General features: G+C 53.5%; 1 protein-coding gene across 12 annotated transcripts in view; it reads left to right on the top strand.

Moving 5' to 3' along the window:
- The first annotated feature begins 6236 nt into the window (after positions 1-6236).
- The window catches only part of CAMK2B (calcium/calmodulin dependent protein kinase II beta), a 95686-nt gene continuing 77013 nt past the window's right edge, over positions 6237-24909 (top strand). For 4 of the 12 annotated variants that reach the window (XM_049714675.1, XM_049714674.1, XM_049714673.1 and 1 more), the window contains exon 1: positions 6288-6500. In XM_049714675.1, the coding sequence (XP_049570632.1) occupies positions 6436-6500 (65 nt within the window). In that variant the 5' untranslated portion in view covers positions 6288-6435. Of the gene's footprint in view, positions 6501-24909 lie in introns of all 12 variants that reach the window. The other 8 variants (XM_004282971.3, XM_004282970.3, XM_033411302.2 and 5 more) reach the window with 6 other exon arrangements.

The following is a 24909-nucleotide window of genomic DNA, read 5'->3' as shown; positions in this document are numbered from 1 at the left end:
TCACAAAGAAATACAGACCAGTTCTACCACCCCAGGGACTTCCCTCGGGCTGCTGGGAGTCAATCCCCACATTGCCTGAGCAGTGCAGCTGCTTTTCTGATTTTTATAACCATGGATTAGTTCTAGAATTTTGTAGAAATTGTGTCCTGCAGTATGTGTTCTTTGTGTCTGGCTTCTTTTGTTCAACTTTAGTTCCAAGAGATTCACCCATGTTGTCAAGTGTATCAGTAGTTGTTCTTATTTACATACACTGATTTGTTTACCCTGCCCTCCCGTGTGTGGACATTTACGTTGCTTCCAGTTTCAGCTACTATGAATAGAGCTGCTATAAACATTGCTGTACAAATTCCTTTTTTTTTCTTTTGACATACATTTTTTTTCTTTTGCGTAAATACCTACGAGTGGAATTAGTGGGTCATAGGGAAGGTATTTGTTTAGCTTTGCAAGAAACCGTCAAGCAGTTCTCCAAAGTGGCTGTCTCTAATTTCTGCACATTTTCGTTTATAGTGCTTTGCGTCTGTTAACAATAGTAAATCCTAACAGCTATTAGGTATCAGCTCCTGTCACAAAGCAGAGACTCCCAACTGGGATCAGAATTAGATCCCCGAGCTGGTGTGTACTCAAGCCCTTGCTCTTTCTGTAGCAGTGGGCTCTGGAGACATTGGCTCCTTAGGACTGACACCTGGAGAACTGGTGGGCTATGCTCACAGGTAAGGTGGCAGAGACCACCGCTTGTCCCACCTCCAAGATGCCTTCTCCCCTCTTCTTCAGTGACGGATCCCCACATTTTAGCTGGGTCAAGACCTTTTCCCCAGCATCCTTTGCAGCTAAGTGAAGTCATGTGATAGATTCTGGCCAACGGGTCATCATGGGGAGGGTCATGTGGCCAAAGCTGACAAGGGCACTCTGTCCATCCTCCCTTTTGCTATCTGGCCACTAGGAACACGGATTTGATGGTTGGGTCTCCATGTTGGGGTCCCGGGAAGAGGACCTGCCCCTAGCGGTGGAGCAGAGCTGTAGGCAGCTGGGTCCCTGAAGGCTACATGGAGCCGAGCAGCCATGACCGTGACCACCAGGGGTGCCACCTCTGGGTGCCTGGGGAGAAGGGAACAAACGTCTGTTTCCAGGCAGCCCCTAGCTGTTGTACCCAGGTTCTCTGTATTAGTGCTGGGGATCCCAGGCCTGCAGCCACTTCAGCATACCCTTCAAGCATGTGGGGGGAGGGCAAGCAGGTGAGCACAGGAGGGACCCGAGTGCAGGGTCTCCTGACTCACGTCAGGAGGCAGTTTCCACATGACAAGTCCCCAGTGTCCATGGCGAGGGAAATACGATCTGGGCATGGCTCCCTGGCCCCTCCTGGCCATGTGGGACCCTGGTGTCATGCTGCCTGCCCCGCCGGCCTGAGCAGCCCTGGTTGATGGAGACGCCTGTGTGAGCATGTGGGAGGGAGCGTCGCCTCAGCAGGGGTCCCTGCACCCTGAGTGTGAATCTCCCAGACAGACCGTGCTGTCTACCTTGTGCTTGGATGTCTGGAGAGAAAGGAGGAGGCCTGGAGGGTTTGCGCCCTCATGTCCGTGGGCTGAGCCCTTGGAAAGGCCAGGGGACGCTGCCCATGTCCTACGGTTAGCTTTATTACTCTGTCTGTTAGTCATTCAGGTGGCTTAGACTCCCTTGGAGGACTCAGGTACCAAGCAGAATATGCAGATGAACAAATGACAGACGTGGTGGTGCCTTTGCAGGCACTCTCTCCTCCGTCCTCTTCATTCCTTAAACACACCAGCTGGTTCTGGCCACAGGGCCGTTGCACAGCTGTTTTTTCTGCCTGAGATGCCCTTTCCCCCTATCCTAGTGTCTCTCTGCCATTCAGATCTCAGCTTAAATGATGTCACCTCCTCAGAGAGGATTTTCCTGGACACCCACTCTGAAGTTGTCACCCTGTCACCCTCTTTGCTTTAAATCTGTGTAGAGCAAATATCACTACCCAATGTTTTCTTGTTTGTTCCTTGTTGGTATTGGGTGTAAGCCCTGTGAAGGTGGCAACCTTGCCCATCTTGTTCCCTGGTGTGACACAGTGCCTGGGCAGAGCTGGACACAGTCGGCACACACTTCATGCACAAGGCCAGTAGTCACCCTTGAGCAGAGTGTAGTGATTAAAGGCACCAACTATAAAGTCAGGTGACTTTGGAAGCTAGTACTGATTTTTGCCATAGATTAGCTGTGTGATCTGAGCCCAGTTACAGGTCTGTGCCTTGGTTTCCTCATTTGTAAAAGGAGGCTAATGATAGTCCCTATCTTGCAAGTTGCTATAAGTTTATATGAAGTGGTGGGTGTTGGACCTTTAGAAGAGTTTCCATAGTGTAGTGGGTACATTGTAACTTGTAGCTATGGCCTTCATCATCATCATCACCACCACCATCACCACCACCATCGCCAAATCACCACCACCATCACCACCGTCATTACTACCATCACTATCATCACCATCATCACCACCACCATCACCACCACCATCAATCACTATCATTACCATCACCACCATCATTACCACCATCACCACCACCATTGCCGTAATCACCACCACCATCACCACCATCACTACCATCACCATCATCACCATCATTACCACCACAATTACCACCATCACCACCATGATCACCATCATCACCACCACCATCATCACCATCATCAATCACTAATATTACCACCACCATCACCACCATCATTACCATCACCACCATCATTACCACCACCATCACCATCACCAGTCACTATCATTACCACCACCATCACCACCATCACCATCATTACCACAATTACCACCATCATCACCATCATTACTGCCATCACCACCATCACCATCATTACCATCACCACCACCACCATCACCACCACCACCATCACCACCATCATTCATCATCACTACTATTGCCTCCATCACCATCACCACCATCCTCACCATCACCAACATCACCACCATCATTGTCACCATCTCCACCATCACTGCTGCTATCACCATCCCCACAACTATCATCATCATCATCACCATCACCGTCATCACCATCCCCACCACTACTACCATCATCTCCCCACATGCCTGCCATAGTGTCCTGCATGGACTGCCATGTCAGGGCCAGGTGATTGGAGATTGATGAACCCCTGCTCTGGGGTACGGCAGCCTGCTCTTCCAGGCAGATGGCTAGGACTGGGAGAGGTGGTGGCAGTGACATCCCTCCCATGACAGCAACCCCTGGAGGCAAGGGGCATAGGGGAGGCCATGGCTTTCCTGCGAGAATGAGCCCCATGTGCAGCACTTTTGGCTCTGCAGATGTGATGCTTGCTGCCATGGTGACCGTCCTAACAATAACCTCCCAGAACTGATATTCCCCACATCCATCCCAGCTGCCACCTGGGAGAGAGAGCCCTCCTCACTGACGAAAACCAGCTAGAAAGGATAAGGTGGGAGGTGGACATGACGTGGAGGTGTGGGTAGAAGAGGGCCCTTCCTGCAAGAGGGGTGAGAGGCCAAAGCCAGATGAGAGGGCTTCTGGGGTCTGGAACTCCAGAAAGCATCATGGCTGGTAGCCCTTCTCCCTTCCAGCTTTTCCACTGTTCTGGGGAGGAACCCTCTGGGTCTGGAGGTGGGGAGTGGGTTGTCCTGTGAGTGGAGTTGAGGGGTTGGGCTGTATAGGCAGGGACCCTCTGGGTCCCTTTGGTAGCTCAGTCATTCTTCACTGTGGTGCCCTGATCACCCTGCCCTCCCTGCTCTCCTCAGGGTCACTCGGTGTCATGCCTTTAATGTTCCAGCCCAGAGGAGGGGCTGCCCTGTTGACCTCAGGAGCTAACAGGAGTAGAACAACGGCCTCAGATCACGCCCTTTTAGTGACCCTGACCTCATGTAAACTTGATCCTGGGCAGTCTCCCCACCCGGGGGAAGGGACCTCAAAACAGACACCCAGAGTGCTGTGTCCTTGCCCAGGCCTGTAGGACGCCGTGCATGTGTGTGAGTGTGCATTGAGTGTATATATGTGTGTGTATGTGAGAGTGTATGTTTGAGTGTGTGTGCATATGTGTATGGTATATGAGTGTATGTGAGTGTGGGTTGTGTATGTGTGTGTATTGTGTGAGTGTGTATGTGTGTGAGCGTGTATTTGTGTTTGTATGTGTGTGTGTGAAAATAAAAGAGAAAAGAGGCTTAATGGGGCAGTAAGGTTTGAGTCCCAGCCACTTCTTGGCTGTGTGACATTGGGCAAGTTGTTTCACCTCTCTGTCTCTCTGCTGTCCCCCCTACTAATGTGGGGATCATAATACTATATGTCTCCTAGGACTGAGAATTAAATGAGATAATACATGTAGAATGCATATAAGCAAATCAGTGTCTGCTGTCATGGTGATTTTAATGCCACTTGATCATTGCGTGGCCTCACACTGGAAGGAGCACGTGTGACGCTGTCAGCGCACAGGGTCTGCTTGTAGCCTGGACAGAGCCTGGTTTACTGAGGGGTGCAATTTTGTTTTGTTTGCTTGCCAATTGTATTCTACTGTGTGGGACTGTCTCCTTCTCCTTCCGCTGCAGATGGCCCAGCATGTGTGGGGAGAGGCTCCTGTGGGGCAGAACACAACTGTAAGAGCAAGCCTCTGTTGGTGGGTGAGGGGCCTCCAGTGCTCCCCTGGCTGCCCCAGGAGAGGTGGGCGCCTGCCCACGAGGAGGCACCTGTGGTGCTCTGGTTCCAGCACTGAGCCCTGAAGGTGGTCTCCCCCTCTGCCCGGCCCTGCAGAGGTCAAGGCCACATCCTCCACAGGGCCCCCTCTGCCCCCAGTCCGGGTCTGGCCTTTACCCCAAGTGTTCCTTGGCCTCCAGCTGTCTCTTGGGTGCAGGCTGGGTCTGCAGAACCACCCAGTACAGGTACTGGTCACCACCTGGTCTACTCACCTGCCTGACAGCCGTGTGCCAAAGGCATCTTGGTCGGGGGGGGCCCTGGGTCCATCCCCACTGCCCACTCCTGCCTTGGAATCCCTGCATTAGATCTTTTATCCAGGAAATATTTATTGTGGCTTCTGGGACCAGCCCCGGGCTGGCCACCAAGGTGAGCGAGATGAGCAGGACAGGCCCAGACCCTCTGCCTGGGGAGCCCACGGTGCAGCAAGTGGTTCCTGTCAGGGCCTGCTGAACCGCCCAAATCCGGAGCTGGCTGCTAGAAACTGCATTTCCCCAGGGCCTCCGCAGGACGGACCCGGCCCTTTCCCCTCTGAGGAGCATGGGGCTGCTGAACCAGTGGGTTGTCTTCACTGGATCTGAAGCCCCGGCTCTGGATGGCAGCCTAGGTGTGGCCCTGGGAGGGGCTTTTCTGTGGGGCATGGGGTCAGCCCAGCCTCGCCTGCCCCTCCCCCCCGCTCGCCCCTCCTCCTCTCCTGGGCCACTTTCAAGATGGACCCGCTTCTTCCAGGCCCGAGCTGGAAGCAGGCAGGTGGACCAGGCCTGGGAGAGGGAAAATGTGTGCCCCTACCTGGGCAGGGGGGCTGAGAGCTCTCAGGACCCCAAGATGCAGACGGAGCAGCCACTGTTTCCCTGATTCGACACTCTGCCTGAACTGGCAATGTCTGTTCCTGGGACCTCTGTTCCAGACACCCCAGTGTCCAGTGCTAGGAGGAGGGAGGGAGGGAGGGAGGGAGGGGCTCGGACCATGGGGGAGGGGGTAGCCTTCACCCTTTCATCTCCCACTCCCAGTGTCCCCAGGGTGCAGGCCTGGTCTGGGAGGCTCCTGGGCAGCTCTGCCAGGGGGCTGCACTGTGCGGTGTAGAGTGGTGGAGACCCGGTCAGGAGGGGTCCTGTAGCATCTCCTCCTGGGGGTGTGAGGAATGAGTCTGTGGAGGGAGGACTCCCCCCTCCCCCATGTGCACCTGAGGCCCCTCCTGAGGTCCAGGTCAAGGCTGGCCTTCAGGGGAGAGAGGGGGCTGGGTTCACTGTGTGCAGTCGTGTGTGTGTGTGTGTGTGTGTGTGTGTGTGTGTGTGTGTGCGCGCGCGCGCGCGCCCGAGTGCGAATTCTGGGAGCAGGAGTGGGTGCGAGAGCGTGTGCAGGGCGCGGGCGCTGCTGTAGGTGCAGGGCTCAGGTGCGTGTGCGGGTGCGAGTGTAGGGCGCGATTGCGGGCGCGGGGAGCGTGCAGGGGGCGGCGGGCGGGGCGGGCGCGGCGGCGGCAGTGACAGCGTCGCCCGCGCTCCCCGCGCGTAGGTGTGCGGCGCGCTCCTGTCGGGCACGGAGCGCGCAGATCTCGCGTGCGCTCGCCGCCCGGCGCAGCCCAGCCCGGCCCCCGCTCGGCGCCGCGAGCCGAGGTGTCGCCCGCGCCCGCTCCCGTGTCGCCGCCGTGCCCGCGAGCGGGAGCCGGAGTCGCCGCCGCCCGAGCGCAGCAGAGCGCACGCCAAGCCCGTCCGTCGCCGCCATGGCCACCACGGTGACTTGCACCCGCTTCACCGACGAGTACCAGCTCTACGAGGATATTGGCAAGTAAGAGCCGCGGCGCGTGCGGGCTGGGCCGGGGACCCCGGAGGGCGCCGCGCTCCGGGGGCCGGGACCCTGGAGACCCAGATCCTCTGCGCCGCCGGCTCCGGGTGCACTGCGGCCCCGCGCGACCCCGGCTCCTCCCGGCTCCAGCCCGGAGCGCACGGTCCCGCGCGGCCCCGACCCCCGGGCCCCCGGGGCCCAGCCGCCGGACCTCGGCGCGCGCGGCCCTGCCGGGCCCTGTCCAGCGCGACCGCCCGGCCGGAGGCCCCGGCTCGAGGCGCGGGGCTCGGTGCAGCGGGGGCGGCAGCAGGTGTCCCCGGAGCGCCCGGCAGACGTGACGCATTTGGCGGCCGGAGGTCGGAGAGGAGCGGCGCGCGGGGGCGGCCGCGGGGCCTGGAGCGCGGGGGAGGGGGCGGACCTAGCCGAGAGGGTCGTCCCCGGCGCGAGCCGTGCTGTCCCCACCCCCAACAAGCGGCTGGGCGCGGGGGCGGCGGGACTTGCTCTGCGCCTGCTTCTCCGCGTGGCTCCATCCGCGCGGGGGGTGCCAGCTGCGCTCCGCGCCGCGTGGGAACAGCCTCTGCTGTGGGTGCCGAGGGGAATCGGGGTTCTGGAGGATTTTCCCCCAGATCCTTCTGGAAAGAGGAGTCTGGAGTGCTGGGGGCTGAGGTCAGGGAGCTTGGATCAGGTCACCGGGGTGAAGACGAGGGGGTGAGGGGGGAGCCTGATGAGCTTCAGGGTCATGGAGGCAGGTGGGGGCTGGATTCTGGAGAGTTGTTTGCGGGGAGGTGATGGGAGGGACTTTGAAAGCTCGTTTCAGGTAGGGCCTCACCGGGGAACAGGTGGCTCCTGGGCTTTGCTCGCCAGCAGGAGCCGTGTAGGGCCCTAGACCTGCCTCTGCCTCCGGGCTCTACCCCGAAGCGGGTCGGCGGCTCCTCTCTGGACTGCGGGTCTCCACTCTGTGCATCAGGGTGGCTGCACCTGGCATCTCCACGTCTGGCTCCAGAACTCCTGAAGCCCTGGCTCCAGCCCGGCGCGGCCAGAGCCCCGTCCTCCTCCAGCCCACCCCGTGGAAGGGGCGCTGGCGAGGTTTCCTCTTACTCATCCAGCAGCAGATCTTTTTTTTCCTTTTATTAAGAAACGTCTGTGGTGATACCTTGTGTTGGCGAGGGAAGCTGATCACTGATAATTGTGGGCGCGAGCTGGGAGGAGTGCGGGGGGTGTGAATTCCCCAAGCCTCCCTGCACGTGGGGGACGATGCCAGTTAGGCCTGGGGGGTGCTGAGGGAGTGGGGTGGAGTGGAGAAAACCCGCGGCAGGGTGCGGGCAAGGCTGGGCCCTGGGGACCCCAAAATTCCCTTCCCTCAGGTAGGGGCTGGTTGAGTGCCTGTCCCCAAGGCAGGGGGACCTGGAGAGCAGAGAAGGGATCCAGCACACAAACTGTGTGCATCCCGGAGGCCCTGAGGAAGCTTCCGGGGCATGTCTGGGAGCAGGCCTGTGAGGACAGGGCGACGGGCTGGTGGTCCTCAGGTGGGAGCAGGTGGTTGTCCGAGGCAGAGGGCGGCAGTGGGGGGAAGGTTACCCCATTCTAGGGGACCTTCTTGTCGTTTCTCTGCTTGTACCCAGGCCCTCCCACGAGGCACCCCCAGGCCCTTTGGCAGAAATGCCTCTTCCCGTTCACCCCGTCTCCTCAACCTGAAGCTGGCTCTGCTGACCTCTCCTTCACTTTTCTGTGAATCTCCCTGGGCCAGCGGCCCTGTAGGGTGGTCAGACCAACCTCGGGCCTCTGGTTGCAGCAGCAGCGACTGGTTATTCTCATCGCTGCCGTCCACACCCACACTGGGGGATGGAGGTCCTTGGGGCTGCCCTCGGGGAGGCCGGGAGGGGTGGCGGACCCTGCAGTGGAGGCCAGGCTCCTCGGGAAGGGAGCTGGGGGCCTGGGGTGGGAGTGGGTGAGGAAGCCTAGCTGTCTAGGGGGCCCAGGGGCCTGGGAGAGGAGGGGAAGACACCCCACCAGCTGGGCCAGCCCAGCACCCCTTGGCGGGGCCCCCAGGCACCAGGCCCAGTGCGGGATGCCCAGGGGCCTGTCACAGCCCTGCTGGAGCGTCCCGGGGCGGGGAGGAGGCTGGGCCAGTGCAGGGTGAGCTGCAGCGGGGCAGGTGGTCAGGAGGGAGGGTCGGGCACTGAGGCCAGCATCTCCGCCCGGGGCTGGGGTCCTCAGTGGCCATGTCGGTGGTTGTTGACAGTGCCTGGCCGGCCTGAGGCACAGTTGGTGTTGCTTCCCGGCCCAGGTGGAGGCGTCCAAGTTTATTTAAAGCTGCAGCCCCTGGCACCAGTCAAGCAACACTAAACTCCCTGCCTGGGAAGGGCCGGGCCACAGGCCCACAGCTGCTCTCATGACGCGGTCACCAGCCTCACCCTTCCCTGCCCTGTCCCCTTCTCCACCTGTCCCACCCTCGCCACTGCTGCCTCTGCGCGGGATCGTTCCCTGGGGACCCGGGCATCGGGTGCGAGGGCCAGGAGAAGCTCATTTCTGGGGCTCTGCCCTTCCTTGCCCGGCCAGGGCAGGGCTCCCTGACACCAGCCTGGAGGCCTAAGTCCTGGGTCAAGAGTCACCTTGAGCCCTGGACAGTCACAGGTCAGGGCGGTGAAGCCCTCGGCCCAACACGGACCGGCCAGCAACATGGCTTAAAATGTTTCCATATTGGATAGATTTTTTTAAATGGAAAAAATCTTCCAGGAGTAATAAAACAAACACTTGTGTCTCTTCTACCCGGAATTGGAAACTGTTCCCCTTTGTCATTTTGGCTTTAAGTCCTTTATTTTAAATTGTAAGAAATAAAGCATTACAAAGAAATGTTAAGTAACCATTCTCCAAACTGACTGTCATGCATTTGGAATTTATCCTGCCAGACTCTTTTTACTTCATTTACGCACAGATAGAAGGATCGCCAACTAATATATAGGATTCTTTGGTGTTTTTTCTTTAAACTTTACATAAAAATTTGGGAACGTGCTTCTTCACTCAGCTTAGGCCTCTGGGCATCTGTGCATGGGGACACATTCTGACCTTTTGCTGCTGCTTGTGTGTAGTGACCGTAGTATCTGTAGTATGTCACGCTCCCTTCCTCATGGCAGTCTCGGTGTTCCCAGAGTTTCTCTCTTCCACTCCTGCAGCGGGTTTGCTGGCGCGCAGGTGTGAGGCTTTCTCTAGGGTTTGTCCCCCCTGGTGGGGTTGCCAGCAGGGGTCCGGGTGTTCTCTGTGGCCGCCCTGGGCCCACTCCCTCCGGCCCCCTCCCCGGGCTCGGTGCCAACCTGATTTGTCGGGCTGTTTGTTGGGTAGGAAGCAGTCTTGCATTTTGTGTTCAGGCTCCCGAAGCTTCCACTTTGGATATAATTCAGGCGTTCATGGACCCCTCCCCTTGGGGGAAGGTTGTAACAACCCCTAAGGGGCGCATCACTTCCAACATTTGATTTTATTTGATTCGAGTTGCTGGGGAATACCCCCTCCCCTCTCCCCCCATTTTATAGGCATAGAACTGCAGCTCAGGGTGGGTGGGCAACTTGCCCTGGCAGCCGGGAAGGCCCCCACCTCCAGCCCAGGGCACCCCTGTCCCTCCCAGCTTCCCCCGAAGCTCAGCTAGGCCCCGAGCTGACCTTGGTATGTCCTTGGTTCCATCCAGTGTGCCCCAGTCGGGGGACAGCAGGTCCTGTCCCGGGCTGTGACCCCTCGCCAGGAGGATAGCCATCGGCTTTCTCGGCGTCCTCTCAACTAGCAAGCGGCCTGCTAAGTAGTTAATAGATAAACTCAGGAAATTCAGAGCAAATCGACTGTGAGCCTCCTGAGCTCCGAAGCCTGGTTGCCAGGAAAGACAGGACTCAGGTGGGGGAGGAATCACCGTGTTTGCTTTCTCCGCTCTCGGGCACACTGGGTGCTTCCTGCCCCAGGGCCTTTGCCAGCGCTGTTCCCTCCTCCTCCGATGGCCACACAGGTCATCCCCCTGTCTGCTCAGCGAGGTCCCTGTGCCCTCTTCCCGCCTCCCGCCCCACTCAACCTCTCCCCACTTCTGTCTTCCCCTGTCACTTGGCACCATCTGACACCAAGGTGTGGGGCAGGTCCTGCCCACAGTGGGGTCTCCTGCACGTGCGAGGAAGGGGTGAGTGAACCCGGTGGCCTCTGTCTCCTAGGCTGGCCCCCAGCGCTGGAGTCTGGGTGCCTAATGTAGGGTATTTAGAGAAGAAGTCGCACATGTTGAGGCTGCTGTGAGATGCACATGAAGGTGAGGCTAGTTTAGTTACTATTGAATGGTATTTTTATACCATAACCTACTTTGCTGAGAGCTAAGAATATATCTTGCGCTTGCGACTTGCACTCTTTCTCTGCTGGTAACAGTTAAATGGTGCTTATTACATTAAGCTGCTTGATCTGTGAAATAGGTACCGTGATCACTCCCAGTTTGCAGAAGAGGTGCCTGAAGCTCAGAGAAGCTCCACACGGGGCCAGGGTTTGAATCCAGGCAGTTGACTCTGGAATCCATCTTCTGCTTCTCTCAGAAGCTCATGACCCTACCCCATTCTGTGTTTTTAAAATACTGTTATTCCACTGGCCGACTCATGGCCCGCTTGTGGTCTCCTCTGACCCTGGGCTCCTCAGGGCCTCACCTGTCCTTAACAGGCTGCTCACCAAGCCTTCTTTGTGCTTTTCCAGCACAAAGGCACTGCCCTACGGTTCCTTTTTGTAAAAACGTCATTTCCTTTGGTCGTCCCTCTGTGACAACCAACACGGCCCCCATTTGAGGCCGGCAAGGCTTAAAATTTTATTTTATTGATTAAACAGGCAACAAGGATAGTATCTTATAAAGAAAAACCAATACATAAGTATGTGCAGCAAATGTGACTCTTCCACACTCAAGTTTCCTCATCCCCCAGAGGAACCTGGCCTGTCTATTTTAATGTCAGTATAAGGATATATGTGTGTGTATATAGACGCAGGTATGTATACTCACACATATACACCTCACACATATGTATGGTTTTAAAAACACGGATGCAGTCGCCATATATGTGATTCTTCAATTCGTTTGCCTCTAACACTTTTTCATGATGATCCCTCCATGTCAGGGGGACTTTTCTTACAGTTAAGTGCCTGCCAGTTCTCTTAGAAGCAGAGATGGGTGTATAGGTGGTGGCTATATTTTTAAAACCAAAAATGGGTCCCCCTTCTCTGACAAGCACGACAGAGGGAAGAGAGGATGCTGTGTTTGAAATTGGGGCTCCCAGGGTTATCAGGAATGCATGATCGTAGTGGATGAAGGAACACTTCTGTTCTTGGTGGGGCCCGGGTGTGGGACACAGGGGTCTTGTTCAAAAAGAAGCCAAGAACGTATTCCTTTCCTTTTTTTAAAAAAAAATTGGGGGGATCCCCCAAGATCCTAGGGGAGAGAGACGCCATGTCGGATTTTCTTTCTTCTACTTAAAATGAAATTCTAGCAGAGATGGTTCCCTTAGAGAGCCCATACTGAGCTGCCTGGAATTTACCAAATGCTTTAATAAGAAAGACCAAGGGGGAAAATAAAAGGAAAAAAAAAGAAAAAGAAAGACCAAGGGGAGGTGACATGAACGGCGTCTGCTCCTTGGAAACATTTTGTCCCTCCCACTGCTCTCTGTGGCCACCTGGTCCAAGGCAAGAGATGTGGCCTTTCTGGAGATTTCAAATATATTTTTGACATGTTTAATTCCCCCTCTCTCCCTCCCCTCAAAATGGAATCTGATTTGGTTATTTTTAAAGCATCTTTCACAGCTGCAAGTCACTTTGTTAGTGTAGAAACGTAAAAATGCATTATGTATAACTTGGTTTTCCAAAAATTATCATATTGGCATGTTACATAGAAATGTATATTTTATTCATATAAGGATCTGAATCTATTTAAAATCTATTTAAAATGAAAACATCCTCGTGGTGCTCCTAGGTGCCTAACTTTCTGGTGGCCTTTATCTCCTAGGTTAGAGGGTCACCAGCTCGTTCAGTGGCCGCAGTTCCTGATGGACATAGTTCTTTTTGCATTGACATAATGATCCTAAAATAACTGAAGTTATGATTCTTTGTTAAGCCAGATACAAGCATTTGTTGAATTCTGGAACAGATTGGCAATAGCCGGGCATAGATTTAAGAACATTTTTTTGGAGGACGCATAACCCACGCTGTTCTACGGGCCTAATTTGAGAACTACCACCTTTCCCCACTTTATGAGCAGCCGGTGGGCACTGGGGGGAAGAGATGCTGTGACTGTTACCATGAAACGGGAAGCGTGTCCTGTCCTCGGATGTAACAGGACGCCATGGCGTCGGGCACTTCCAAGTTGGTGCCCGTTTGCAGCAAGGAGCCGGGGGGCAGCCCCTGCCTTCCTGTCACTCAGCCCATGCTGAATTCCAGGGCTTAGAACCATGCCCAGTGCACAGTAGGTGCCCAACAGAGTGGCTTCATGTCACCCTCTAAAAGATGGGAGCCTTGTAGGTGGCTGGGGGCAGAAGGTGCTGGTGGTCTCGGAGGTCCTCGGAGATGCCCGGCCTGAGTGGCCATCTGTCTTGTCACCTGATGAAGGGTGGCATGACTTAGGTGCTGGCCACGGAGCTTGATGCCAAAGGGTTTGCAGCGTTCTGCCCGTCTCTTAATAAAGTTCTTCACGTGGCTTTTGATCTTGTACATTGAGGCGCAGCCTGATTTTCAAAGCCGTTGGTTCAATCCAGGCCGTCTGTTAAGGGCTTTCTGGGTGAAGAACTCCGGTCTAGTTAGGAGCTGCATCTGCTGAAGAAGGCGATCAGGGCGGTGGATCCCAGCCCCCGGCTGCACCTGGCAGACCCCACCTCAGACCAGCTGTATCAGACACGAGGAGGACGCTGGTGATCCAGTGGGCAGCGCGGACACAGATCCTGCAGGGGCCTCTGTGCCCCAGGCCAGGCCCCCATGCCTGCTCCCTCTCTGGGCTCTGTGAGAGCCTCACCTGACCACATGTTTGGAATTTGCCTTCCTTTTTCTGAACACTCCACGAAATTACCCCCGACCCTATCCAAGTCACCTGGAGCAGGCCTGTCCAGAAGAAACAAAACTTGAGCCACAGATGTCAGGCACAAGTGCAAATCAGACTTTTCTAGTACTTACAAAAAAACTAAACAAAGAAACGGGTGAAAAGAACTTTAATAGTATATGTATTTAAGTCAGTTTATCCAAAATATTATTTCAACATGTAATCAATACAAAAATTATCGTTCAGCTATTTTATATTTTAAGAAGTGTTATGTTTTTGAAATCTGTTGTGTGTTTTATACATACGACACATCTCAGTGTGGACCAGCCACGTTTCAGGTTCTTAGGGCTGCACGTAGGCAGTGGTTACTGTATTGGACAGCGCACAACTAGAGTTTCAAGGTCATTTCTATTATTATTATTACTATTTACAACTTTTCTGGTTTCTTTTGCTCTTCACACATTCAGCAAGTCTGCCTGCACACTGGTCATTTGCCAGGCATTTTCTAGGTGCTTAGGAAACAGTTAGTGAACAAAATCGAGGGTGCCTGCCCTCATGGAGCTTATACTGGTGGGAGAGGCAGGTAATAAACATTAAACAAATTATATGATCAGGTTCTTAGGTGATTAGTACTTCTGCTCTGGGAATAATTAAGGAAACTCACGAGTGCCAGTTAGGAAGGTTGTAGTTATGAAAAGGGTGGTCAGGCCCAGGAAAAGGAGAGAAGCCTCAAATTGCTAAAATCAGGAATGAAAGGGGACATTACAACTAATCTTATAGAAATAAAAGACAATAAGGGAATTCTATGAACAATTGTGTGCCAAGTTAGAGACAACCTAGGTGAAACAGACCAATTCTTAGAAAGACACAAGCAACTGAAATTGACTCAAGAAGAAATAGAAAATCTGAATAGACTTATAAACTAAAGAGATGAATTAATAAATTAAAAGTTTTTAAATGTCCTACAAAGAAAAGTCCCTCAGGTCCAGATAACTTCACTGGTAAAGTGTATCAGACATTTAAAGAAGAATTAATACCAGTCCTTCAAAAACTTTTCCAAAAAATAGAAGAGGAGGGAATTTCCAGATCATTCTGTGAAGCCAAGAACTACCCTGATACCAAAACCAGACAACGACATCTGAAGAAAACTACAGACCAGTATTCCTTATGAATATAGATGCAATATCCTCAACAGAATACTAGCAAAACAAAACTAGCAGCACGTAAAAAGGGGTCATTATGAGCAGGTAAGATTTATCCCAGGAATAAAAAGTTGTTTCAAGACACAAAATTCAATCAACGTGATATGCCGTATTAACAGAATAAACAAAGAAACTATATGATCATTTCAATAGATGCAGGCAAAGCATTTGACAAAATCTAGTACTCTTTGCTGCTAGAAACACTCAACAGACTAGGATTAGAAAGGAACTTCCTCAACTTGATAAAGTGCCTCTATGGAAACCCCACAGCTAACATATTTAATGGTGAAAAACTGAATGCTTTCTCCCTAAGACCAGGAGCAATCAAGTACGTCAGCTCTGTCCACTTCTATTCAACGTTATACAGGAGGTTCTAGCCAGGACACTTAGGCAAGAAAAAGAAATAAAAGGCACTCAGATAGGAGAGGAATAGGTAAAACTACCTCCATTTACAGATATCATGATCTTGTATAGAAAATGTCCTAATGTAATGTCCCTGTAAAAGCTGTTAGAACTGAAAAATGAATTTAGCAGAATTGCAAGATACAAGATCAAGATACAAACATCCATTATATTTCATTATACTAGCAATGCTCAATCCCAAAATAAAGTTAGGAAATACAATTTCATACAGTAGTCTAAAAGAATAAAATACATAGTAAGAAATTAACAAAAGGTAATACAAGAGTTGAATGTTGAAAGCTACAAACTACTGTTGAAAAAAATGAAAGAAGATCTAGATAAATGGAAAGACATTTTATGTTCATGGATCTTAAGACTTAATATTGTTAAAATGGCAGTACACTCCAAGTTGATCTACAGGTTCAGTGTAATACCTATCAAAATTTCAGCTGCTATCATTTATTTATTTATTTAGGCCGCACCAGGTCTTAGTTGTGGCATGTGGGGTCTTTTAGTTGCAGCATGCGGGCATCTAGTTCCTTGACCAGGGATCAGACCTGGGCCCCCTGCATTGGGAGTGTGGAGTCTTACCGACTGGACTGCCAGGGAAGTCCCTCAGCTGCCTTTCAAAAAAATAAATAAAAATAAAATTCATATGGAAATGCAAGGGACCCAGAAGAGCCAGACGATCTTGAAAAAGAACAAAGTTGGAGGACTCAGACTTCCCAATTTCAAAACTAACTATACAGCTACAGCAGTCAAGACAGAGTGGGTATTGTCCGGCATAAAGGTGGGCATAGTGTGGCAAGAGGATAAACACATAGATCAGTGGAATAGGATTGAGAGTCTAGAATAAACCCATACATCAGTGGTCTGTTGATTTTTTTTGAAAAGGATGGCAAGACAATTCAATGGGGAAAGAATAAGGGGCCGTTCAACCAGTGGACAATTGCGTATCCGCCTGCAAAAGAATGAAGTTGGAACCCTACCTAACACCAGATACAAAAGTAGATATACTAGTGAACAGTAAGCACACAAGATGCTCAACATCATTATCTCAAAATGGGTCATAGACCTAATTCTAGGAGCTAAAGCCATAGAATTCTTAGAAGAAAACTTAGGAGTCTTTCTTTGTGACCTTGGGTTTGGCAATGGTTTCTTAGGCACAACACCATAAAGCACAAGCAACACAAGAAAAGTAAATACATTGGACTTAATTAACATTAAAAACCTTTTGTGCTTTAATGGACACCATCGGGAAGGTGAAAAGACAACCCACGGAATGGGAGAAAATATTTGCAAAGCATATATCTGATAAGGCACTTATATTTAGAATATTTTAAGAACTCACTACCTAACAGTAAAAAGACAAATGGCCCAATTAAAAAATGGGCAAAGGACCTGAATAGACGTTTCTCCAATAAAGATATACTAATGGACGATAAGCACACGAAAGGATGCTCAACATCTTTGGAAAATGCAAATCAAAATCGCAATGATATCCCACCTCACTTCCACTCGAAAGGGTAGAATCAAAAAGACAGACAATGCCAAGGGTTGGTGAGGATGCAGAGTTGGAACCCTCATGTACTGCTGGTGGGAATGTAAAATGGTGCAGCTGTTACGGAAAACAATTTGACAGTTCCTCAAAATGTTCCCTTCCTAGGTATGTACCCAAGGGATATGGAAACAAATATCCAAAGAAGACATACAGATGGCCAATAGGCACATGAAAAGATGCTCAACGTTGCTAATTATTAGAGAAACGCAAACCAAAACTACAATGAGGTATCACCTCACACCGGTCAGAATGGCCATCATCAAAAAGTCTATAAACAATAAATGCTGGAGGGGGTGTGAAGAAAAGGGAACCCTCCTACACTGTTGGTGGGAATGTAAATGGATACAGACACTATGGAGAACAGTATGGAGGTTCCTTAAAAAACTACAAATAGAGCTACCGCATGATCCAGCAATACCACTCCAGGGCACATACTGGAAAAGATGAAAACTCTAATTTGAAAAGATACATGCACCCCAATGTTCATAGCAGCATTTACAATAGCCAAGACATGGAAGCAACCTAAATGTCCATCAACAGATGAATGGATAAAGAAGATGTGGCACATATATACAATGGAATACTACTCAGCCATAAGAAGGAATGAAATAAGGCCATTTGCAGCAACACGTATGGACCTAGAGATTGTCATACTGAGTGAAGTCAGTAAGACAGAGAAAGACAAATATCATATGATATTACGTATGTGGAATCTGTGGAATCTTAAAAAATGATACAAACGAACTTATTTATAAAACACAAAGAAAATTAACAGACACAGAAAACAAACTTATGGTTACCTAGGGAGAAAGGAGTGGGGGAGGGATATATTAGGAGTTTGGGATTGACAGATACACAACACTATATATAAAATAGGTAAACAACAAGGACCTACTGTATAGCATAGGGAACTATATTCCATATCTTGTGGAAAAAACCCATATATCCACACAGAAACTTGTTCATAGCAGCCTTATCCACAGTAGCCAAAAGGCAGAAACAACCGAAATGTCCATCAACTGATGAACGGATAAAGAAAGTGTGTTATATCCACACACTGGAGTATTATTCGTGCATAAAAAGAAATGGAGTACATTATGGCTTGTGGTGCCTGAGGGCAGGGTCCAAAGCGCCGAGGCCAAGCCGCAGTGAGCCATCCCCCGTGTTCCTTAGCCCCAGCCTTCGCTCCGTCTCACACCAGGGTACCTGTCACTGTGCCCAGAAGCCGCTGAGAGCCACCTGGGAGCCGGAGGCTGGAGACTGGCGTGGGACAGACAGCAGGGGGTGAGAGGCCGGGAGGGGACACCGACAAACCTCTCCTCTTGCTCCCCCAAGTCCTGGTGTTCCATTTACCATGGTCTGGACTGGCTTTGGGTCCAGAGTGGTCTCAGAGTGGACACAAGGCCATGGCGGGACACAAGAGGCTGCATCCCCACCCTGTCCCCCGACCCGGATCGTGCTCCTGGCCCTGACTGGGGGAGGGGTTTGTGCCAGCATGGGTGCTCGAGGGTGAGGCCCCTCTTGGAGCAGGAGTGGTGGGTCCCAGCGGGTGTGGTGACGGGCATGTGTGGCAGGAGGGGACAGGCTATCAGCGCGACTGGCAGTGACGGGAAGGGCTGGAGTGGGGATGGAGGCCAAACCCCAAACCCTGGGCTCCGTGATTCTGGGACGTCTGGTCTCCTCCCCGGGCCCGCACGCCTCCGTCACCGCCTCGGCTGGGTGCTCGCCCTTCTTTCTCCCTTCCTCCCTGCACCTCTCCTTACCTCCTCTTCTCCTTAGGCCCCTTCCCCAGGCTCCCGTGTCTCCCACTCCTTCTGTCCCCTGGGGCACCCTCCAGGCTGGGCTGTGACCCCCCCGCTGGCCTCGTCCCCAGCTCCCTGGCCAAGGCAGATCCAGGAACCCGTGAGCGCCTAGGAGCAGGGCCTGGCCGGGAACCCAGCAGACAAGTGCCACACGGGGTGAGGGTCCTCCAGCCCCTCGTGAAGACCGGTGTCGGGGAGGACACCGCCGTAACGCCTCAAGCTCGCGGTCCCACTTCTAGGGACCAGTAGGTGCCTTGGCTTCTGAGCTCTGCCCCTGGCGTTGCCCCACATGCCGGGGATCCACTTGCTTCTGTCCTGAGTGAGCCCCTTGGGACTGTCCCATCCAAGACTCCTGGGCCGGAGCCTGGGCGCTGAAGCCAGGGCTCCGGTGTCCCCGTCGTTCCAGTATGGGGTGGGCCCTGGCGTCTCCTCATCTGTGCTGTTTCCTTCCTCGAGAGTCTGTGGCCCTCAAGTCTGGGGGGGGGGGCCTCGGAGCAGCAGTGAGACTTCTGGGGCGCAGACCGTGGTCCCTGAAAGGCGGTGCTTTTCGCGGTTCCTCTGCAGGCCTGAGCGTGGGCGCGTTCGTATCCTTCCATTTTTATTTTCTGATCCGTGAACAAATGCTCATCTTGACCACTTGCCTGCGGGGCAGGCTGCCGAGGACGGCCTGTCCTGGGGCAGGTTAACCTCTCTCTTCCACTTCAAGCTCAGACTTTTCTTTCCTTCCTCCTTCAGCTGCGCCTGGGCTCTTCCTGGTGTGGTGACCGACGGGCTTTCCCCCATTGGGCTGGCGGGACCCCGTGGAGCAGAGGCTGGGGGGCTGGCTTGGTCCCTCTGTTCCCCGTCTCCTCTCCTTTCTCCCCTCACTTAAAGGATGCTTAGGGGTCTCTCCTGATGCCGTCCTGGGGACGCCTTCTCCTACCTCCCCATCCTCAGGCTCCTCCGCGCTGAAATGCAGGTGATTCCTCCCTGTGGATTGAGCTGTCGTCTGAGCTCCAGTCCCCTCTGCTTTCCCACGACCTGTGTCCCTCCGCCCCGAGGGACAGTTGGTGCTGGCACTGGGTGGGGGGCCAGGGCTCGGCTTTGCTGGGGACTTCTGTGCTGTCACCTCTCAGGGTGCGTGGGGTCTTCAGCCTCGGTCCCCACTGGGGCGCAGTCTGCGTGGACTGCAGAGTGGCGACCCTGCCTGTGCCTGGGCCCTGACTGGGCCCATCACAGCTGCTCGTCCCTTTCAGTTCATGGCTTTCTGTCTGGGATTGTTATGCTTTTTTCTCCTCTCAATTTTTCTTGTTCGTCAGCAGAGGTTAAGGTTTGATTTGTCATGGGGTTCCAAAGGCGCTCTTTTTAAAAACCTGATTTTAAAGTCAGCATGACAAGTTACCAATTTCTTCCATTTTTTCTTAATGATTTCTTAGAGATACGGCTGCCTATCCTGCCAGGAGATTTTTTTTTGTGGTAAAACATATATAACATAAAACTTACCGTCTTAACCATTTTAAAGTGCGCAGTTCAGTGGCATTAAGTACATTCACGTTGTTGTGTTATTATCACCACCATCATGCATCTCCAGAATGTTTTCATCCTGCAAAACTGAAACTCTGTCCCCATTAAATGCTAACTCCCCATCCCCTCCCCCCAGCCCCTGGCACCTACCATCCTACCTTCTGTCTCTGAATTTGACTACTCTGAGTACCTCATGTAAGTGGAAGCATACGACAGTTGTCCCTTTGTGTCTGGCTTATTTCACTGAGCATAATGTCCTCAAGTTTTATCCATCTTGTAGCATGTGTCAGAATTCCCTTCTTTATTAAGGCTGAATAATAGTTGATGGTATGGGTGGACCACATTTTGCTTATCCCATTCACCTGTCGATGGACTTTGGCTCTCGTGGTTATTTTCTTTATTTTTAAAATTTTCTTTATTGTTTTGTTAAAGACTTTTTTGGCGTCGACGATTTTTAAAGTCTTTATTGAATTTGTTACAGTATCGCTCCTGTTTTATGTTTTGTTTTTTTTGGCCGCGAGGCATGTGGGATCTTAGCTCCCCGACCAGGGATCGAACCCGCACCCCCTACATTGGAAGGCGAAGTCTTAACCACTGGACCGCCAGGGAAGTCCCTCTTGTGGCTGTTTTAAAGAACAGAATACATGGTCTCCTCCCGCTGGCCACGACTTCTCAACACTGGGCTGTGTGGCCTTGGGCCACCATGTAACCTCTCTGGTTTCAGTTTCCCCCTCTATAAACCGGGAGGGTTGGTCAAATGACTTTGCGGGGTCCCTCATGTCTCCACGAAGTGGCTCTGTGGAAACCCCACTTCCTTCCTCTGAGACTTGCCACAAAGCTCACCTGTCAGATGCTTGGGTGTCCACAGGCCCATCACACAGGTGTTTGTATTCCTGGAGAATAAAACTTAAGAGGGATGAAGTCGAATTGACCTGAAACGCAAAACAAAAACAAACCCCTAGAGCTTTAATGGATACCCACCTCGTAGGAAAAAAGAATCAAATGGCCAGGAAGCCCTAAGCTCCAGATCCCCTCGGGTCGGGGCCACTGTGGGTAGATCGCCGCCCACGTGCCCTGCCTCCTACCAGGGCCGCGGAACCTTCCATCCGGTGTCCCTCCTCCCCGTCTGTCTACTCCTGCTTGTCCTCTGTGAGCTGCGCGGCCTCAGCAGTAATTTCAGGCCCCCGGGGGGTTGACTCAGTTCTGTCCCTGTCGGTGACTGCCTGGCACTGTGACGAGGGGGACGGATGTGGCTTTGAAGAGCTGCCTTTGAAGGTCGCTCTGCGGGCCCCTCGCTCACAGACCCGGGCTGGGAGGACAGTCCCCGGCCGCTGCGGTTGGGTGTGCATCCCGCTGTCCTGTGACCGGAATCGGCCCTCAGGCCCATCCACGGTCGCACTGGGAGGGCAGCCACTGGGCTGCTTTCTGGAGCGCACTGGCCCTTCCAGCTGTGCTAGGTGTGTCCCAGATGTGGAGACTGGAGCCGGGCTCTGTCCCCATCCAGGGTGGTCCCTGAGTGTGAAGGTGGCAGATGGGGGTGCAGCTGGGGCGGGCCCTGGGCTCAGGTTCTGGGGGGCCATATTAAGAGCACGGTGACCTGGAAGGGATGTCAGTGTCCCCAGATCAGGACAGTCAGCCTGAGCCCGAGGTAGGCGAGTGGGCTGACCTGGACCCCAGCACCCGGCCCAGCTCAGCAAGTGTGAGCTGCTCCTTGCCGGAACCTCCTGTACCAGTTCCTTCGGTGCCTCTGCTGGACCTCCCTGGGCCCTTCTGGCCTGGCCGTCAGTGGCGGGCAGCTGACCATGCACCGATGCCCGGTGGGGGGGCATGTGTCCTTGGCCTCTGGCCTTGGGGGGTTCTCTCTGACACTCCCAACTGCAGTTTTCCTTTTGGAACAGAAATCTCAGGGTTCACATGCACGACTTCTCAACAGCGCCCCCCAGCACCCCTGTGGAGAGGCACCAGGTCTCTGCGTCTCTGGGGTGAGGTGGGCGGGCAGGCAGCTCCCAGAGTCCCCCAGCTGAGCACCTCTATCACCACACAGTTCTGTCATCTTTATAATCGAGGTGAATTAACTTCCTTCCCATAACATGTTCATGCTTGTGAAAATATCAAAGTGTTTGCAGACATTTGTTGGTGAAATGGCTTGGTGCTCTCTGTCTAAGTGTCAGTAGAAGGGAGGCCCATGATGTGACACCCCGGCTTTGTCCGTGGCTGGAGCAAGGATGGTTGTGGGTATCCAGGACGGTCCAGGGCCCTCTCTCTGAGCTGGCTCTTCACGATGGAAAACAGAGGAAAAGTCAATAACGGTTCCGGCATCCTCTGTGGTCCCTGGTCTCTGATAATTCAGGGTGAGTTGATTTTTGCCTGGTGGGCACTCGAGGGGGACGTGCATGCACCCCAGGCAGGGCATGGGGCCAGGGGCAAGAGATTCAGGATGAGGGCCCCAAGTGGGGTGCCACCTGCACACTGGGTAGTGGGAGCCCCGGGCCCCTCCAGGCCTGGCTGGACCTTCCTGTCCATCCCAATGTCATCCCCGGCCCCCAGATCATTGCCAGCTTCCCTTGACAAGCTGGAATCCCATGCTGTCAGGATTCTGGGGGCAAACAGGAGCAGATACAAGCGCTGCCCTTGAAGGCTCCAAGTTCATCTTAGGGGGCAAACAAAAACGTGCCTTGTTCCCTCTCTCCCGAGCATGTAACACACAGGGCCACAGGGGCTGCAGGTGGCAAAGGGGTGGGGGTTGCCTTCACATATAAAGAGCTCCTACAGGTCAATAAGAAAAGAGCCAAAATTCCAACTGAAATATGGATGAAGGGTGTAAGCAGGCAGTTCACAGAAAACGAAATGGAAGTTCTTTCAACCCATGAAAACATGAAGAATAGAAATTAAACCAGAGCCAGTGCTCGCTTGTTCCTGAGTTCACCTCGGGCTTCAGGTACGAGACGGTTCTTCCAGATGGCCCATGGGCTGGTGAGGCTGCCTCGATCAGTCTCTGGGCTCAGCTCTCCTGAAGCGGATGAACAGAGGCCCTGGGTGTTGTGGGTGGGCCTGGGATGGGCTGAGGCCCCACAGCGTAGGCAGGAGAGGAATTCCAGAGATCCTCCAGTCCAGGCTGAGCTGTCCAGCTGCGGGAGGCCCTGCTCACCCCCCTCCCCCCTCCTCCTCCGGTTGTCCTCCCAGCGAGTGCCCTGCCCCAGGGGCCAAGCAGGGCCAGAGCGTTCCTGTTAGCTGCCCCCCAGCCTCTGCAGAGGCCACCGCAGGCCGCACCGCCGGCTCTGACCCGCAGGCCATGCCCCGGCCTGGTGGGAGGAAGGGGCACTGGGCACCGAGGGGTCCAGGGTGGTGCTGGGGCTTTCCTGCCCTCCTGTCCCACCTCTGTCCTAATTTTGGCCTTTGCTTAATGCAAACCCAGTACTCGGGTCATCTCCGTGGCTTCTGGGGGCGGGGGGCAGGGCCCAGTGTAGTTGCTACTGAAGAGTGTACTGGAGAGAAGGGTGGAAAAGGAGAGAAGACAGACACCTACACGGAACGGGGGAGGGAGGGGTGGGCGAGAGTGAGGGGCACACAGACGTGAGCCTGGCCCCACGAGAAGCCCAGGAATGGCGTGCCCATGGAGGCTGCACGCGACAGGCTGGATTTGAGGCGGGTCCTCAGCGGACACCAGCTCTTGCCCAGGGGCCTCTCTCTTGTCCCCTGGGACAGCCTGCAGCACCCGCCCCCAGCAAGCCTCTGGCCTGGCCAGGATCTCATCCACCCCACCCCTTCCTCCACACTCCACCCCATGCACAGAGGGGGAAGGGAGTGGTGGCATTCCCCGTTGTAGTCCCCTTTCTAGAGGCGCCTGATAGATGTTAACACCTGGGCTGGTGGGCGGCAGGGACCCTGATCCATAGTGCTTGCCCATCCCTGTGGTGTAAATACCCCCATCATGTCTAACGTCAAGCTACCAGCATGACGTCAACCACAACGTTTGGTTTTCTGTAGCCAGTAAGAGGCAGCCTGTGAGCCAGACCCGGAAGGAGCCCTGGCAGCTGAGCCCCTGCTCTCCGTGCTGGGATGGCGCTGCTAGACTTCTGCTCAGCTCAGGTTCCCAGACTCAGCGGCTCCTGCCCCGCCCCCACTGGAATATTCCATCTATTCCCACCCAGCCCCCTACTCTTTCTGAGCCAACAGAGGGCACCTGATAGGCGAATGTGCAGGAAGGGTGCGGAGGGGTGTCTGCATTTAGGTCTTGCCTGTGCCACCCACAGTGCCGTGAGCAAGGCATTGGGTGCCCTCACCCTTCCCATCTTCCACAGGGGTCCTGAGAGCCCAGGGGCAGACACTTTGGAAGCTGTAGAGGGTGGTCCCGGGTGCTATCAGGTCTGGAGAGTCTGTGACACCCCCAGCACCCTCCTCACCCTGTGCACGTCCTCGGTCGCGCTGGGGTGTCAAGGTTTCAGTGTGACACAGATATACCGGAATTTTCCTTATGCTTTTCTTTCTTTCTTTTGGCTGCATCGGCTCTTAGTTGCGGCACGCGGGATCTTTTGTTGTCGTGGGCTTCTCTCTAGTTGTGGCTCGCGGGCTCTAGAGTGCGTGGGCTCAATAGTTGTGGTGCGCGGGCTTACTTGCCCCGCAGCATGTGGGATCTTAGTTCCCCTGACCACCTGCGTCCCCTGCATTGGAAGGCAGATTCTTAACCACTGGACCACCAGAGAAGTCCCTTCTTATGCTTTTCTGCATGTGGTTAAAAAAATGCCCCAACTCCCACCCCTGTCATAAAAAGATACTTTGTTTTCTCTTTATACTTAAAAAAAAAACCTGATGGACTTTATTTTTTAGGGCAGTTTTATGTTTACAGAAATATTGGATGGAAAGTAGAGAGTTTCCATATTTACCTCACAGCCAGGCCCCAGTTCCCTTTCCTGTAACCATC

This window comes from Orcinus orca, chromosome 9 (assembly GCF_937001465.1).
Source record: "Orcinus orca chromosome 9, mOrcOrc1.1, whole genome shotgun sequence".
In the NCBI taxonomy this organism is placed as follows: domain Eukaryota; kingdom Metazoa; phylum Chordata; class Mammalia; order Artiodactyla; family Delphinidae; genus Orcinus; species Orcinus orca.
Note: the sequence above shows the minus strand (reverse complement) of the source record. Positions and strands in the feature narration are given on the sequence as shown.